General features: G+C 37.4%; 1 protein-coding gene across 1 annotated transcript in view; it reads right to left on the bottom strand.

The window, feature by feature from the left end:
• Positions 1-15383, bottom strand: part of FAM184B (family with sequence similarity 184 member B) — a 908731-nt gene that overhangs the window by 521041 nt on the left and 372307 nt on the right. The window contains exon 8 of the mRNA XM_044063450.1: positions 2879-3000. Within this exon, the coding sequence (XP_043919385.1) occupies positions 2879-3000 (122 nt within the window). The remainder of the gene's footprint in view (positions 1-2878; positions 3001-15383) is intronic.

Here is a 15383-nt window from a genome sequence, read left to right as displayed (position 1 = left end):
TTGAAAATATTAATATGCTGCACATGATTTATTTGCAGTGGGAAATATATTTTTTCATGTTTGATTCAATCATTCAGATTTCTGCCTATGCCTGTAATAACTGTGCTAATTATTAAAGCTAGCCACTAATTAATGCACCATTTTTTATCACACATCATCATCCACTATTTCTGCAGCTTGTCTCACTTATTCATCATTGACAAATGCTTGTTAAGGTTTCTTATTTATTTAACCTGAGACTGAGTTTCTTATCCATGTGAAGCTGATTACATCTATTATCTAGTATAAGGACAACCTAGACAAGTGGATGGAGAACAGGAAATTTACACCAGGCCTGGCAACCATGCCTCTTATGGACAGAGGCACCTTATAAATACCTGGTCCTCAATGCCCTGTTTGGATGCAGGACATCATTATTCTTTTAGGAAACCTGGCTAGGCTTGGAAAGGCCCCTTCAGTTGTTAGCCTAGTAACAGTCTATGAATCTGTGAATATATGAATAAGTTACAGTAACTAACATTCCCTTTGTGTTTTACAGGTATGAAACTATACCAGTCTCCCTTGTCATTTTAGTTTTAGTGGAAGCTACATTTTATAAGTATTGAAATAATGAATTTTTAAGGATGTGTGGCTATTGGAATTAAGCTCTTATAGCTATGCACTTAATTTAAAAATGTGTTGTCACTTACAAAGGAATATTAAATGTAAATATCAAAGTTTAGTTAAGTGTCTAAGAATAGCTGAGGTATGAGGCAGTAGTAATTCATATTTAGGCATTGACGCCTATCAAACAGTGTTCCATTTCTGGCAGTCTCAGGTACTTTGTGTTGCATGCTGAGAATTGCAGTGCAAGGATACAGGGTGACCCAAATGCAAAACATAGCAGTAAGTTTTGTAGATGATTACTATAGCTACAATGGTTTACTTAATTTAGAATTGTTGTTTTGTATATATAAAAATAATACAGTTAACTAATTTATCTAGCCATATGATTTGATGGTGCTTGTGGCAACACACCGTGTGATATCAGCAATATATCAGAACGCTTGTGGTAATGGCAGTTTTAGCAATGGAGGGTTGCACTGCAGAAAGCCAAAATTCCTAATTAATTATTCAAAACAGCTCCATTTAGTACCATCTATTTGAATTGTAGTTTGTAAACATCAGTCGGTCTGGCAGCTTTATAGCAAGCAATTCTGAGCCACTGAGTGAGTCCTGCCTTTAATGTGCACACTGGTTAAAGGGCTATTTCATTACAAATAACCTTTCTGTCTGTGATTGCTGCTAAAACAATATAGTTCTCATCCATGTTGTTGTCATATTGGAGATAATTACACCAGGGGCTATGGGTATGCTGTGTCTCACATGGGCAGTAAGGGAGTAGATCCCGTGTAGAAAAACAAAGGTTTTCTTGGGGTTGTAGCCAACCGCTATTTCATTTATGGAAACAACACCTTTGAAGACATGAGCCATTGTTCTAAGCATAATCGTTAGAACCACTGACCTAGAAAGGTAGCCGTATGCATGACTCAGCAGGTAATTCATCTGCCTTGGACACTGGAAAGAATACAGAGCTGTGCAATCAGTGTCCATATCCCATATCAGCTGTATGGTTTAATGTTCTAGTACTGGCACCGTAGTGCAGCATGAGGGAGCTACTCCACCCTCAGGGTACAAGCCTTCAGATAGGATGAGATGATGCTATATGCTTATCCTAACATTTTTAATAATATATTCCTCAAAGTTTTCTTCACAGCATTAACATTATTGTTCTGTCTTACTCTTTTACTTACACATAAGCCATGATTAAAATATCCTAGTTATAACACTCTCCACTCAAATTCATATTCTTCTTTGAACCAAAACTGCAATTTCAGAACATATTTTACACCAAATTACCAAACAATTTCCTCATCCAGGACTCTTCTTCCCTTTATTTCTTTATTATTTCTTTCAGGTTAATAATAATGTGTGTTATATCCTGGAAACAAATTGCAACTACATCCTGTCATTTCAATAGTATGGAAACTGTAGAATGTCTCACAAGAGTGTTTATATCTTTCACATTTATTGATTAGGCATAAAACTCTTTCAACTTAATTACATGCTTTTTTAATTCAGTTTTGATTCTAATTGCCTGGTAACTATCAATCCTCTAATATTCTTCTTTGGGCAAGAGCTGGTTATGGGAAGTAATCCTCCAGGCAGCCATCAGTGTGACTTTTTAGCTCTATTCCCCCATCTTACCCACCAGCCTGATTAACATAAACCCCAATGCTGGCAGGTTGGTACATGCACACTCCCACACAAGTGTAGATCTCAGTTGCAGTGCATAGTGGTGCCTGTTGGACCATGTGCATCTTTGGTTTTCAGTATGCCTGCTGCCTCTTTGAGCCTTCTGCTGAAGGTCAGCAGAGCAATGGTCAGGGCTACATTCTCTCTCACCAAGCTAGAGGAGATAGCAGTGTCTGCATGACCCATTTTTCTTTTTAACTAACCTTTGTCCTACAGTCCCTTCTTTTCCTTTTGATTCCTTTTTAGCCTTCTCTTTGCTTTTGGTTTGTAGAATTTCATGCTGACTCTTTTCTCTTACACTCTGTTTTCCTCCCCACTTTCTATAGCTATTATTTTATGTGCAATGATATTTTTATCTCTACCATGTTCTATTTCCTCTTTACCTGTCTGGATATTAGCCTGCCTACTTTCAGCTTTGCTTAATGCATTTATTCATTCATTCTCTTATTTTTATCCCAGTTTGGCCAAAAGTGTAAATTAAATAATCACAACCTGCACATTTTTGTTAGTTGATTTTTCACATACACGTATACTTGTTGAAAACAGCGAGAAGCTAATACATTGAGAAGTATTTAGTATTTACCTCAGGTTTTCTTTACACTTTAAATCTACTTCACCAGAAGGATGACCTCTGAGTCTTTCATGCTCATTTTTCATCTCTGATAACTCCTTCTGAAACTTTTCCTTCTGTTGCAAAAGTTGATCCTAGAAATACAAGAAAAAAGTTCACAAGTAACAGTTTGATGACTGGTAGCACAACACACAGTCAAAGGCAAAATGCAAACATATAATGCAGATATCTTTCACACATGGACCCATAAAGCAAATTTGAACTGTAACAAATGACTTGACTCGATTTGGTGATCACAGGGGCTCAGCTGCTGAGATTTTTGTTTCACATCACCAGGGTCTGAGGTTCAGTCATAACCTTTGTGTATGTGATTAGTCTGCAAGTTCTCTACATATTTGCATAGTTTTTTTTCTGGGTTTTCTAGATTCCACTGAACTCCGCAAAACATATTGGTTGGTTTTGGTTGGCTTCTGTAAAATCCCCATATCTATTGCATTTACCCTTGTCCCTGTAGCTCAGATTCTGGTTGAAAAGGGCTATTAAACACTAGATCACCTGCCTGGTTAGAAAATAAATAAAATAAAAATTACCAGTGTTATTTTACTTGTTGTTCAGTCTAGACAAGCAAGAAGATCGTTTCCAGAGTTTTAGTACCTTCCACATTTGCAGGAGCTACATGTGCATGCTAAATGCACATTTTACTTGTCTTTTGTTTTTAGCACAACTATTGTTGTGCTAAGGTACTACTGCCTTAAATTAAGACTTAGCCTAATATCTTTTTTAAATGTCTTTATTAAAACATCACATTTTAAGTTGCGCAGTGCGTTCACATACATTACTAGATAGTTGACTACATACACATTGGTTTACAAAGTCCATTGAAAATCTGGAGAAACAGACAAATGCAGGTTCTGTAAAACAGAAATGGAAACAGTCACACACATCTTATTGCTGGCTGTGATGCATTCATGACAGACAGCCTGTACAGTGAAAAGTACAATAATGTGGCAAAACTGTTGCACTGTGATTATACAAACTCTACAATATAAAAGTAGCTGAGAAACATTGTAAAAATGAACCACAAAGCCTTATAGAGAATGAAGAAGTTAATATCACATGGGATCACCCATTAGCAACAGTTCAAAAAAAACAGATATAGTAGTCCATGACAATAAACGTAAAAGTACCATTGATCATTAAAATTGCTATGCCCAGTGATTACAATATCTTATGTACAGAGAGACAAAGTCATACAATATCAGACAAGCAAGCAAAAATGAGAGGAGTGTAGAAGAAAGATATCCGCACAGTTCCAATAGCAGAAGAAGCAACAGGTCTACTATATATAAAAAGTAGTTGTCCTTAGATATGCTGCCAATGCATGTAAATCCATATGGAATTTAGAAAGAAGCAATTCTGTGCACATTGTAGGTGCTGAGAAGAGCATGCTTTGCTAACATCAAAGACTGAATCAATACTAACTTCATGAACTCTAACCATACCCTGATTTAGGAATGAGGTCCATTCCCATCTTGGTATTAGAAACCCAAAATACTTGGAGAAATTAAACCTAGAAAAGAAAACAGACCATAATAATGGCTACCATTATCATCATCACACAGTATGCATACATATTTTACTTTTGTCCATTTTCATTGGGACTATATTAGAACTTCGAATGCTTAGGTAGTCAAATGCTGAAACGTCGACACCCAAACGTAAAATTCTAATAAAGTGACAGGCCAATTACACAATTTCTTTCCCAGGGAAAAAATTTGTGTGGCCAACAAAAAAAAAACAAACTCTAAAACCCTAATCAAGTTCATAGGTTCATAGGTTCATAGGTTTATACTAGGCTATCTGCCCTAAGGCATTTATAAGCTAAGCCAAATTATTATTGGCTTCCTTCACCCCTTAAAATAAAAAAAAAACTGCCCCCATTAGTTTGTTGTGCCTCCAGATGATGACCCAGAGAGAGATGATCGATTACCTACCCTCCCCGAGGTGCTCTGCCTCACATGGACCGGGATTTTATTCCACAGCATAGGAGTCTCTGAGTGATAAATCTATCCCTCCCCGTCCTATTTATTATATCCGTAAGGTTTAAGATCACTTGCTCTCTAGGTTTTTTGGTGGGGGGATTTTTTTTTGAGGTGGAGCATGTCCATTAATTCGGGTTGGACATGGCCTTGTATGTCAGGCACTTGTCACCTCTGCTGAGCCGACAATCTGGCTGAGTTTCTGCAGTTTTCTCTGTTTCTGGCATGACAGATTTCCTTTTCCTTTCCCTTTTTCCTTGAGGTTTGTTGTCTCGGGGTCTCTGCAGCTGTCGGGTGAGGATGGTATACATCCCGAATGGGCATTGTACCATTGGGTTGGTCTGATGAAGTAGACAGGAACACAATGACTCACACTATCTAGATGTGAATCCTCTTGATCAGGTGGGGGCAATGTAGGGTCTTTCTTTCTAACCACTTTAGCTGTGTGTGGAATCAAAGAAAAGCTGGTCCCCAGGTCCCCAGGTCCCTCTTCTGTGCTTAGTGGATTTGCACCTATGGTTGCCACCTATATGGTAGCCAGGCTTTTTTTTGTTTTTTTTGGCGGGTTTTTGGCTACTATTTTAGGCCATGCATGGCACTGGCCTCTGGCACCAGCTATCTTCCTTCTGGAGGATATCTTCCCTGCCATTGCATCCTCCATAGGCAGTTTGTTTGCATCTGCAAGTTTTGTCAAATCTGCAAAGTTCCTCCCATAAGATGTCCTGAGTGAAGTAGATGCCACACCAAGGGGAGACAAAACCTTGGGACAAGGGGGCCCAGACCTACCGGCTTGGAGACTTGCACTCCCAACCGGAAACCCTGTGGGGTTCTGTCACTCAGCAACTTTAACTTCTGTCATTGACATTTGGGTTTAGCTAGTAAGTTTTTAAGTTTTACATTTGGTATTGTGTTTTTCAGGTCAAGGTCAAAAAGCTGGTAGGTAGTAGCAAAGGCCAAGGTATGGTAGGCCTTTCCTCATCAATGACTCAGTTCAACAAAGGCAAGAAGTTCTAACCAAAGCCAAGCATGGTCAAGTCAAATGATCTTCAAACTCAAAGTCAAGTCCCTATATCTTTGTTTATGAGCTCCATTATGATCCTCTCCATAGCTTTGCAGACTAGACTTGTTAAGCTTATGGGCGGGTATTACGGGTCAGTCGAGGCGCCACCCTTGTGTGGAGGGGGACCACAGTTCCTCGCCACGCCACCTCCTTGGGCACGATCCTGTGGCTGCTATTAAACAGCTGCCTTATGCAATTAGTAATTTTCATTTTAGCTCATAGCACACAGCTGGGGACACCATCCCCATCCATTCCCATTGTTGCTTTTAGCTTAGAGAGAGCAGCTTTCACCTGCGCGTATGAGATGTCGGGGCTAGGCTACACTCGGGATAGGATTTTATCTCTAGGGGAGGGGAGGGGGGGGTGTTGCACTGCACCTGGTCTGCCAGTGTGTGTGTGTTGTTTGTGTATTTTTTGGATTTTTTTTGATTTATTATTTTTGAGAGTCCAGGAGGTTCTGTTAGCCACATAAAAATTTGAGATGATGCTCTTTTCCTTTTATTTGTGTCCTTTGAATCCATGGCAATTTTTATTTTTTTTTGGCTTTTTTTATTTTTACTAATTATGATCATTTTTGACTTCCTTTTATTTTGTGACTGTTCTTGACTTTTTTTGAAGCTTTCTGTAATTATTGTTTGTTTTAAAGTTTGGGGATGGCTGGTTGTGTGGGGCTGGAGTCTTGGGAAAGAGTTTGTGTTTTTTTTTGGTTGTGCTGGATCCATGCAGTGAAGGAGGTGTCATAGAGGCATTTTTAGGCATTTTGGCTTGTTTTTTGTTGACTCAGGGCTCAGTCAGGGTGAAGTTTGCTTGACCAGTCTTGAAGTTTTGTTTTGAAGTTTTGAAGTTTGCTTTTTTTTTTTTTGGTTTGGGGTTTGGGGCTTTTTGGTTGGGGTTTTGAGTTGAGGATCTTATAGGATGATCAGTGATATGAGAATATTGCATTTGCTTTGATATGTGTGGATGTTTTGTGACAATGAGATTTCTCCTCTATATTTCCTCCTCGTGGAGAGACTGACTAGCTGTTCCTTGGCACTGAATTCCATGGCTCAGGGAAACGTTTAGCTAGAAAGTTAGGGCTTGAATGTTTCTTTGAGTCTATATTTGTTGAAGTATTACCCTGAGTAGTTTTCATATAGGCAATATGGTGGTCCTGGGAGATACATTGGGGTTCCTGAGTTTGGTTCCAGGAGAGAGATGTGGCTGGCTTTGGCATGAGGAGGTGTTTGCCAGTTTGCTTGTCAGTTGGTACACCCTTGATGGCCACGAAGCTTCATCCTTGGTTCAACCTGGAGGTGGGGAAAAGGGCAAATCCCAATGATGGCCAAGCAAATTTTTTTCCCAGGGAAACAATTTGCATAATTGGCCTGTCACGTATATTAGACTTTAATGTTTAGGTGTCAAAGTTTCGGCGTTCAACAACCTAAGTGTTTGAAGATCTAATATAGACCCTTTTCATTCACTATAGCATTATATACATTGATCAATTCCTTCTTTCCTACCTTCTGGTAAACCTCAATCCTAGTTCTCCTAAACCATATTCTGTATGTATAATTTCCATAAATTCCATTTATTTCTGTGAAGTTTGTTCCTTCACTTTTCTAAAGATCCTGCCTCCATGGTTTTACCTCCTTTACAATATTCAATATGGTTAGTTTACATTCTGATTTCCATTTCTTAGCAGCTGCATTTTGGTGGCAACAGTATTAAACTTAGTATGACCTTGTCATGCCTAAACAACTCAGTTCTCATATCCAACTCAAAAGAATCATTTTCTTGGCTACTACCATTTGTTCCTCCAACATTTCTGTCAAAATATTCTTTAGAGGTTGTTTAAAAAATACTAACTCATGACATTCCCCCCAAAAAATGTGTTCCAGATTTCCCTTCTATTACCCAATGCATCTCTAATATTGACTGTCCACATCTAGAAAAATCCACTGAAGTGTAACTGGGGTAAAAATACATATGCGATTACTTCCATGCAAAAATCCTAAACCTTTTGGACTTTGTCAAATACTTGAAATCCCTATTGATTTCTTCCTATTGTTCTTTTTAGTTTGACTTTCTATTCTATTTTCAAAATCTTTTCCAACTTCCCTCTTATTATATTTATAATTAAATATGAAATTTTTTATCTCAATCCTAATTAATCATTTTTAACTGCATCTTCTGTTATAGACTCAACTAAACTTCTTCCAAAACTGGTCTTTCACTTGGCATTTGTCTACCCTTTTCTCTTTACCTATGGTCTATCAATCTGTGATACGGAAGGCCATCTCTAATACGTGGTTCAAACTGTTCCCAAGCCTTAGTTCACTCTATTACCCTTCCCTCCTAAGTCATTTGCTAATTTCCTTCAGTAACTTCCCTTTCACATATTTTATTCCCCTATAACAGACATCCCCATTAGGGAAAATCTCGTTTCTCCATTCCTATGCTGGCTTAGTTCTTAGAATATTTTCTGCTACTTTATGAATAATACTATGTATGCTTGCTGTTATTCTCCTTAAGGACATGCATCCAAAATCCTAGTCTCTCTTTAATTCTCCACCCCCCCCCCCATTTCATCATCATCATTTTCCACATTGATTTATAATTTTCTGCTTGAGTTATGTCTATAAGACTTAATTGCATAGCTTTTAAGTACCCCTTCAAATCAGGCAACTTTAAACCATTTTATTATATGGGGAAAGCAACTTATCTCTCTTAACTCTTTGTCTTCCTTCCCCTCAAATAAATTCTTTAACTCTTTGTTAATTTTCAAATACATTTTCTCCCCCAGTTGATAAAAATATTTTGAGGTGTATATAAGACTAAATGAACAAAAACATTTTACTGATTGTATTTTATTATCTATATTCATAATCAACAGCTTCCACTTTCTTAATTTTTTGCATTGTATTCTGCTTAGGCTCTTCCAACATATCCTTAGCTGCCATAACAGTGTCATTTTAAACACTATTTCTAAATACTTCACATTTTCATGCCTCCATAAGTATGGGAATTGCTAAACAAATGTGTATGTTAGGCATAATTTACTACTATAGCTTCTGTTTTATCTTCGTTTAGGTTTCTATCCTGAAAAGACCTGAAACTGCCTCAAAATGTTGTATAACACCAGAATGTTCTTTTCTGGATTTATCAAGTACAGAATTATATCTGCAAATAAGTCTAATTTTTCTTGATTACCATAACAGTTATATCCTTGAAAAATTGGTGTGGTATTCAAGGATATAACTGGTGTGGTAATCAAGAAAATTAGGCCAGTTATATCCCTGAATTTGTGAATCAAAAGACCTTATTTTCTTTACTGCCAGTTCTAAGTATAAAACAAATAATAAACAGAAAAAGACAATACATTTCACAAGACCTCTACAACAACTGGAAAGGCCACAGAAATACCTCACAAAGAGGATTACTGGCCTCAAACAGATGCCCTACGCAGATCGACTCAAAAACCTCCAGCTTTACTCCGTCACATATCGCCTATTCAGAGGCGATCTCTGCCTAACATACAAAGCTATGTCAAACCCAGAGCTGTTGGGCATGCTCCACTTAAAGAAATCCCAATCCCTCTGAGCTACATGCTCTAGGGACCTAAACCTTGTCACCACAATAAACAGAACATGCTGGAGGGATAGATTCCTGTCCCAGAGACTTCCCATACTCTGGAACAGACTACCTATCTATGTCAAACAGAGCTCCTCATTAGCACTCTTCAAGAAAAATCTTGATGATTGGATGGGTAATAGGAAATTCACCCCGTGGATCACTTCTGTGGTTTTGCTTGACAGGGGCACATTAAAATAATTTTCTTGGGTGGCGAAATCCGCCAGGGTATCTTTTTGGCTAGGCTTGTACAGGCTCTAGAGCTAATAGCCTAGTACCTAACTATGAACCTATGAATACTGCATGGCTCCTTTGTTTAAGCAAAGCTTATTAGAGAGGAAACCATCCCAACTTAATTCTTGCTTTCACCTCTTCATGAATCCTTCTTATTAGCCCTATTATTCTGTCATAGAATGCAAATGCTTCTATTTGTCCTAATAATATCCCATTTGACCCTATTGAAGGCCTTCTCTGCATCACGGCTCACCAACAATAATGGTGTTTTCTTAGAATTCAATTCCCTCTGGATCATTATTGTTCTATTAATGTTATTAACTGTTTGTCTCACCTTCACAAGACCACATTGATTCATTTCTATCAATTTTGGTAACATCTTTGCCATTTTCTTAGCAAATATACACAAAAACATTTTATAATCATGGTTTAAAATCAAAATGGGTCTATATGAAGCTGGATCTAAAAGTCTGTACCTTCATTCAGTAATACCACCACCACTGCTTTCTTCAAAAGATGGTGATAATTCTGCCCTTTTAAAATATTACTAAACAAAGTCTTCCAGATCTTTGTTACTGTCTTCACCTCCCAACAACTTCCAAATTTCCACTGGAATACCATTTGCTCTGGAAAACTCCTTTGTTGATCGATTATACATTCATCTGATTTATTTCATCTCATCCTATCTTAGCTATTATTTGTTGAGCCTCATCTTTAGCAAACCTTGGAATAATGAAGTCTTCTATAACTGTTTCTATTTATGCTTTTTCTTTTTCTATTTCTGCTTTGTACCAATTTTTCTAAAATGCCTGAAATGTCTTTAATACATCTGTTGGATCTTTGGTAATTTTTCTTGTCAGAGGTTCCCTGTGTTTGACTACAACTCTTTCTACTTTCTTTTGCCTGAGTTGTGCTAAAAGCCTTTGTTCTCTAGAGGTGTTATCAAAGAATAAATGTTTAACTGACAGCAAAGAAAATAATTTCATATAGGTCATCATTATGAACCCCCTTTTCCCCTTTTTCTACATGGGGTGAGGGTGACAAATGAACTGTCTCATCTCTCAATTCAGTGCCATTCTTCTAAGAATATCATACCTGATTGTTGCAGGTATTCTCTCACACAATTCATCCATCCATCCATCCTTCTCTTTTCTTGTTTCCTCTTGCCCTCTTCCTGTCAAAAATCTTCTTCATAAGATTATCTTCTGCTTTCTTGCTTGTTCACATCTTCTGCTTTCATGTTCATGTGCACAAACTACTATAATCTGATCTCTCTGACCTTCTCTGCAATTGAAGCTACTTTGGCTTCTACTCTGATATTGTCATTTCTTTATTTATCCCACAATGTACATCTGACTACCCATCTCAGGCACTTCTTCTGCATTACTTCTAGCATTCTCAGCTGCCCTGCCTTTACGGACCAGGTTTCTGTACCACATAGTAGTAACAGTCACACCACTGTTTTGTACATATTACTGTTCAATTTCTTCGGCATTCTGCTGACAGCCATTATCCCTGACACTCTGTACCAGGTGGCTGCAAACCCCCTGATTCCAGATTTTACCTTCTCATTCACACATTCCTTCTACTCAACCACCCATCCCAGATACTTGAAACTGATAACCTGTTCCACTATTTTCTCTTCTATCTCAGTTTTCAGCCTCTTCTGATAACTCTCTTATCTGTACTCAGTTTAATTCCATGTGCCTTCAGGTTGGCATACCACTGACCTATCATTTATGGATGTTCTTGTTTCAGAATCTGCTTGTAATGCCACATCATCTTCATGCAGTAGCTTTGTTGATCTGTCCTCTCTTACCTGTTTGCTAATGTAGTCCATCATCAGTATAAACAGGGGAGAGCTCAGAGATGAACCCTAATAAACATCTACTCCCCACTGTCCTAGGACCATGAATCATCACAGGACTGCCCAAATCAGCTTTCATGGGACTTTGTCATATGCTTTCTCCAAGTCTAGGAATGCTCAGTTGGACACTTTCCTCATCTCTAGCTTCTTCTCAACTGTCTGTACCACTGCAAACATCAGTTTGGTTATGATTCATCCTCATCTGAATCTCAGCTGCTCATCTCCCATCTTACGTTTTACTACTCTGTGTATTTGTATATCAATTACCATCTGCAGCAATTTCATGTATTGTGACAGGAGTTTGATACCACTGTACTACCCACAGTTGTGAATGTCCCCTTTGTTTTTGAGCACCAGCATAGGAATGCTTACTCTCCAGTCATCTGGGAAACAGCTTTCTCTCAATGCTGCTATGAATACTCTCTGTAGTCATTTCTTCCCTAACTCACTCAACATCTTAGTCATATCTACATCTGAAACAGATGCTTTCCCTGACTTAATTTTCCTTAGTGCTGCTCTTACTTCTTCTAGGGTGGGCTCTTCTTCATAGGGTGTATCTAGGACAGTGCAGCTTCTATAGGGTTTTCTTCATTCAGAAGCTGCTGTAAGTACTCTTAAAACATCTGCTGTTGATGTCCTGTGGACTGGTGAGCAGGCTGTTGCTGGGTATCCCTTATGTAGGCTATCTGATAACTATCTTCTTTATCTTTCCTCTTTACCTTACAACCTGATAGCATTTCTTTATGCCATCTGGTGAGTCTCTTTCAAAAAGGTGATAGAATGTCTCTAATGCCTTGTTCTTTGCTATGGCTACTGCCCTCTTTGTTAGCCAGTCAGAATTCCTTCTTAGCCTTGTATATCTTTTCTGTCTCCCAGTTTTTTCTGCACTCTTTCTTTATTTTGATAACTTTTTGGACTTCTGCACTCCACCATCCACTTTCCTTATCTAGCTTATTTTGATACCTACCAGAGCTGCATATGTTATCTGGAGTCTGTTTTGAAACACTTCCATTCTTCTTTAACTCCACTTATTTCCTCTTCTTCCTGAGGCACTATAGTTCTGAGTATTTCCTTGAATCCTTCTCCTTTTCTTCAATTTTCAGATATTCAGTCTAGTCTCTGTTGACCTTACAGCCTTCTCAGACCACTGCTTGCAGATGATTGTGGCCACCTGTGCTTTATGCTGTGGTCTGACTGTTTCACTTGGGATGACTTTACAATCATTGATTCTACCCTAATACCTTTTCTTTACTTGGCAGAAGTCTGCCTGAGGTGCATGTTAATCACTCTTATGTATGATCTTACTACTGTCTCTTTTACTGAATCACGTGCTGATCACCATCAAACCACTTGCTGGACAGAAGTCTAGAATGGCCTTTTTATTCATGTTGCCTCACTCATGTGGCCCTATACAGTCCTCATATCCTGTTCTTTTTGTCGCAATGTGTATGAACAGATCCCCCTATTATCAACACCAGCTGATGTTGTCCTGCCTTACCTAGTAGGTCCTGCAACTGCCTGAATGCACTCTTTTCCTATGCAGCCTAAATTCTTCTTTATTTTTTCTTTGGCACTCTGTAGGTGCTCATTTTCTTGTTGCATGAGTTTCAGTCTTCAGAAGTACTTTAACCTTTGTCATCCCCTTCAAATAACTCATATTATTTATTTCTTATATATCTTTCTTTCTTGTTTCTCACATGCTTTTAAAGTTTATTTTCATCTTGTTCTGCTCAATAGCTATCCTTTCTGAAGTAAGTTCTATTTTAATTAATAACTCTTGAATTGTACTGATTACCCATTCCTTAAATTCCACTCTAAAAACTATCTTATTTTTACATCATTACCTTGCATCTTTACATTATTTCATTTGGTATATGATTTGATATAGTTATTTGAAATTCTCTAGGCTTTCAAGTAAGTACATATGATCCTGTGAAATATAATTTCTATCCAATCTAGTCCAATTATTTTATTTTGGAGAATACTACTTAAATTCTGAGTTCCAGCTACTTAATTCATATCTCCCATACCAAATACTCTCATATATTACTTCAGAAGTTTGTTTCTATTGTTATATTTCCCTTCTAGGTCCCCATATTACATCCTCTATATTGCAAATCAAGTTCCATTCCCTACCCATAAATAACATTCAGTGCTGAGAATATATTATTACTCTCCAAATTCTCCTGAGCTCCAAAACAGTAGTTTTTAGATGAAATATGAATGCATGCCAATAAAATGTTCCTCTCCTGCCAAATAACCCCTTTATAACACAGATCTGTTATTATTATTGTCCTTTTTTCCTCTTCTATCAATATCACCACCCCCTCACAATCAGTATTGCCACTGATGCCCTTTTCATTTTTCCCTGACATTTTGCTGAATGTCGACCAAAAAATTATTTTATTTTTAAAACTTACATATTCAGTTTTATCCACATGCATCCCCTTTAAAATTGCTATTTGCATTCTAGATTTATTAATATAATTTATTACTCTTTGCATTTTGGCTGTACCTCTAAGACCCTTTACATTCCATGTTAATATTGTAAGGTAGGCATTGTTAAAAAAAACTGTTACTCCTACTTTTTATACATCACAGTTCTTTTAAATATATGTTTCCATCGTACAGCTTACATACACACAATATTTGAATCCATGCCACATTTCACAGACTTTTTGCTTTAATAGAAAAAAAAAACATGTTGCTCTTGTATCAGGTGAATTGAGGAATTGATGAGTACATTTACTTTACTTTGCTGTGCTTTTGCAAATTGCAAGGAATTTGTAGTGTTTTACTTTCTCTTTTAGGGTTCTTCCTATGGATAATGATATTGGTGGGCAAGTCTCTCCTGTATTGACTAGGGTTTCTTTCAGTTTTTTAATGTTCTTCAGTTCTTTCCATTTTTTCTTCCTTTTTAATTGGGTGAACATTTTTTTCTGTTTGGAGTTAAATTTATTTCAGATTTTACAATCCTTTCAGTTGTTATTTTGTGTGATTTCCTGTGGAGATTTGTTGATTATTTTATAATTATAAATGTTTTAATTTGTAAGCCTTAGTTTTCTGATGTATTGTACTGCATTTACTTGTTTGAATGTAAGAAATATGTATTTAGGCAAGTATCTGTGTTCATGTTTTATTTGTGGAATAGTACTGATTACTGTTGGTACATGTTTAAATGTGTTTTTATTACTGATTATGTTTACTTATGTAGTATTTAGTGTTACATTTTTAGTGTTTTATAGTTATAAGAAGTATTTTATATATTGATAGTGCTGTGCTTTATGTTTCTCTTATGTTTCCAAAAGAGGTTATTAAATGGTTAGTGTCAGGTATGACCCAGGAGTACTTTTTTTAGTGACTGGCACAAATGGATGTAGAAGGAATCAAACCCTGTACCCTGGAATACAACAAGCTGCTTAATAGGGTCTGACCTGATGATCATTAAACCATCTATGTAGCAGGTAGTATACTTCCAATGTGTCAATGCAAGACCACTTTTCATATCCAGGGTATAAAAGAGTGGATCAAGACGTGATTAATGAGGAAATCGTACCTGTGATTTAGTGAATAAGGAAAGGAGAAAATTTTCTTTACATGTACCCCAACAAACTGGATGCCCAAGTAGTTTTACAAGGTATTTTAAGCTGGGAGAGCCAATGCCATGAGCCTTGAGCACTCCTAGTAGGAGGTGGTAGGACTCTTTGT

Source organism: Protopterus annectens, chromosome 2.part1 (genome assembly GCF_019279795.1).
Source record: "Protopterus annectens isolate FY-2018-M chromosome 2.part1, PAN1.0, whole genome shotgun sequence".
Classification (NCBI taxonomy): domain Eukaryota; kingdom Metazoa; phylum Chordata; order Ceratodontiformes; family Protopteridae; genus Protopterus; species Protopterus annectens.
This window is presented reverse-complemented; position numbering and strand designations above follow the sequence as displayed.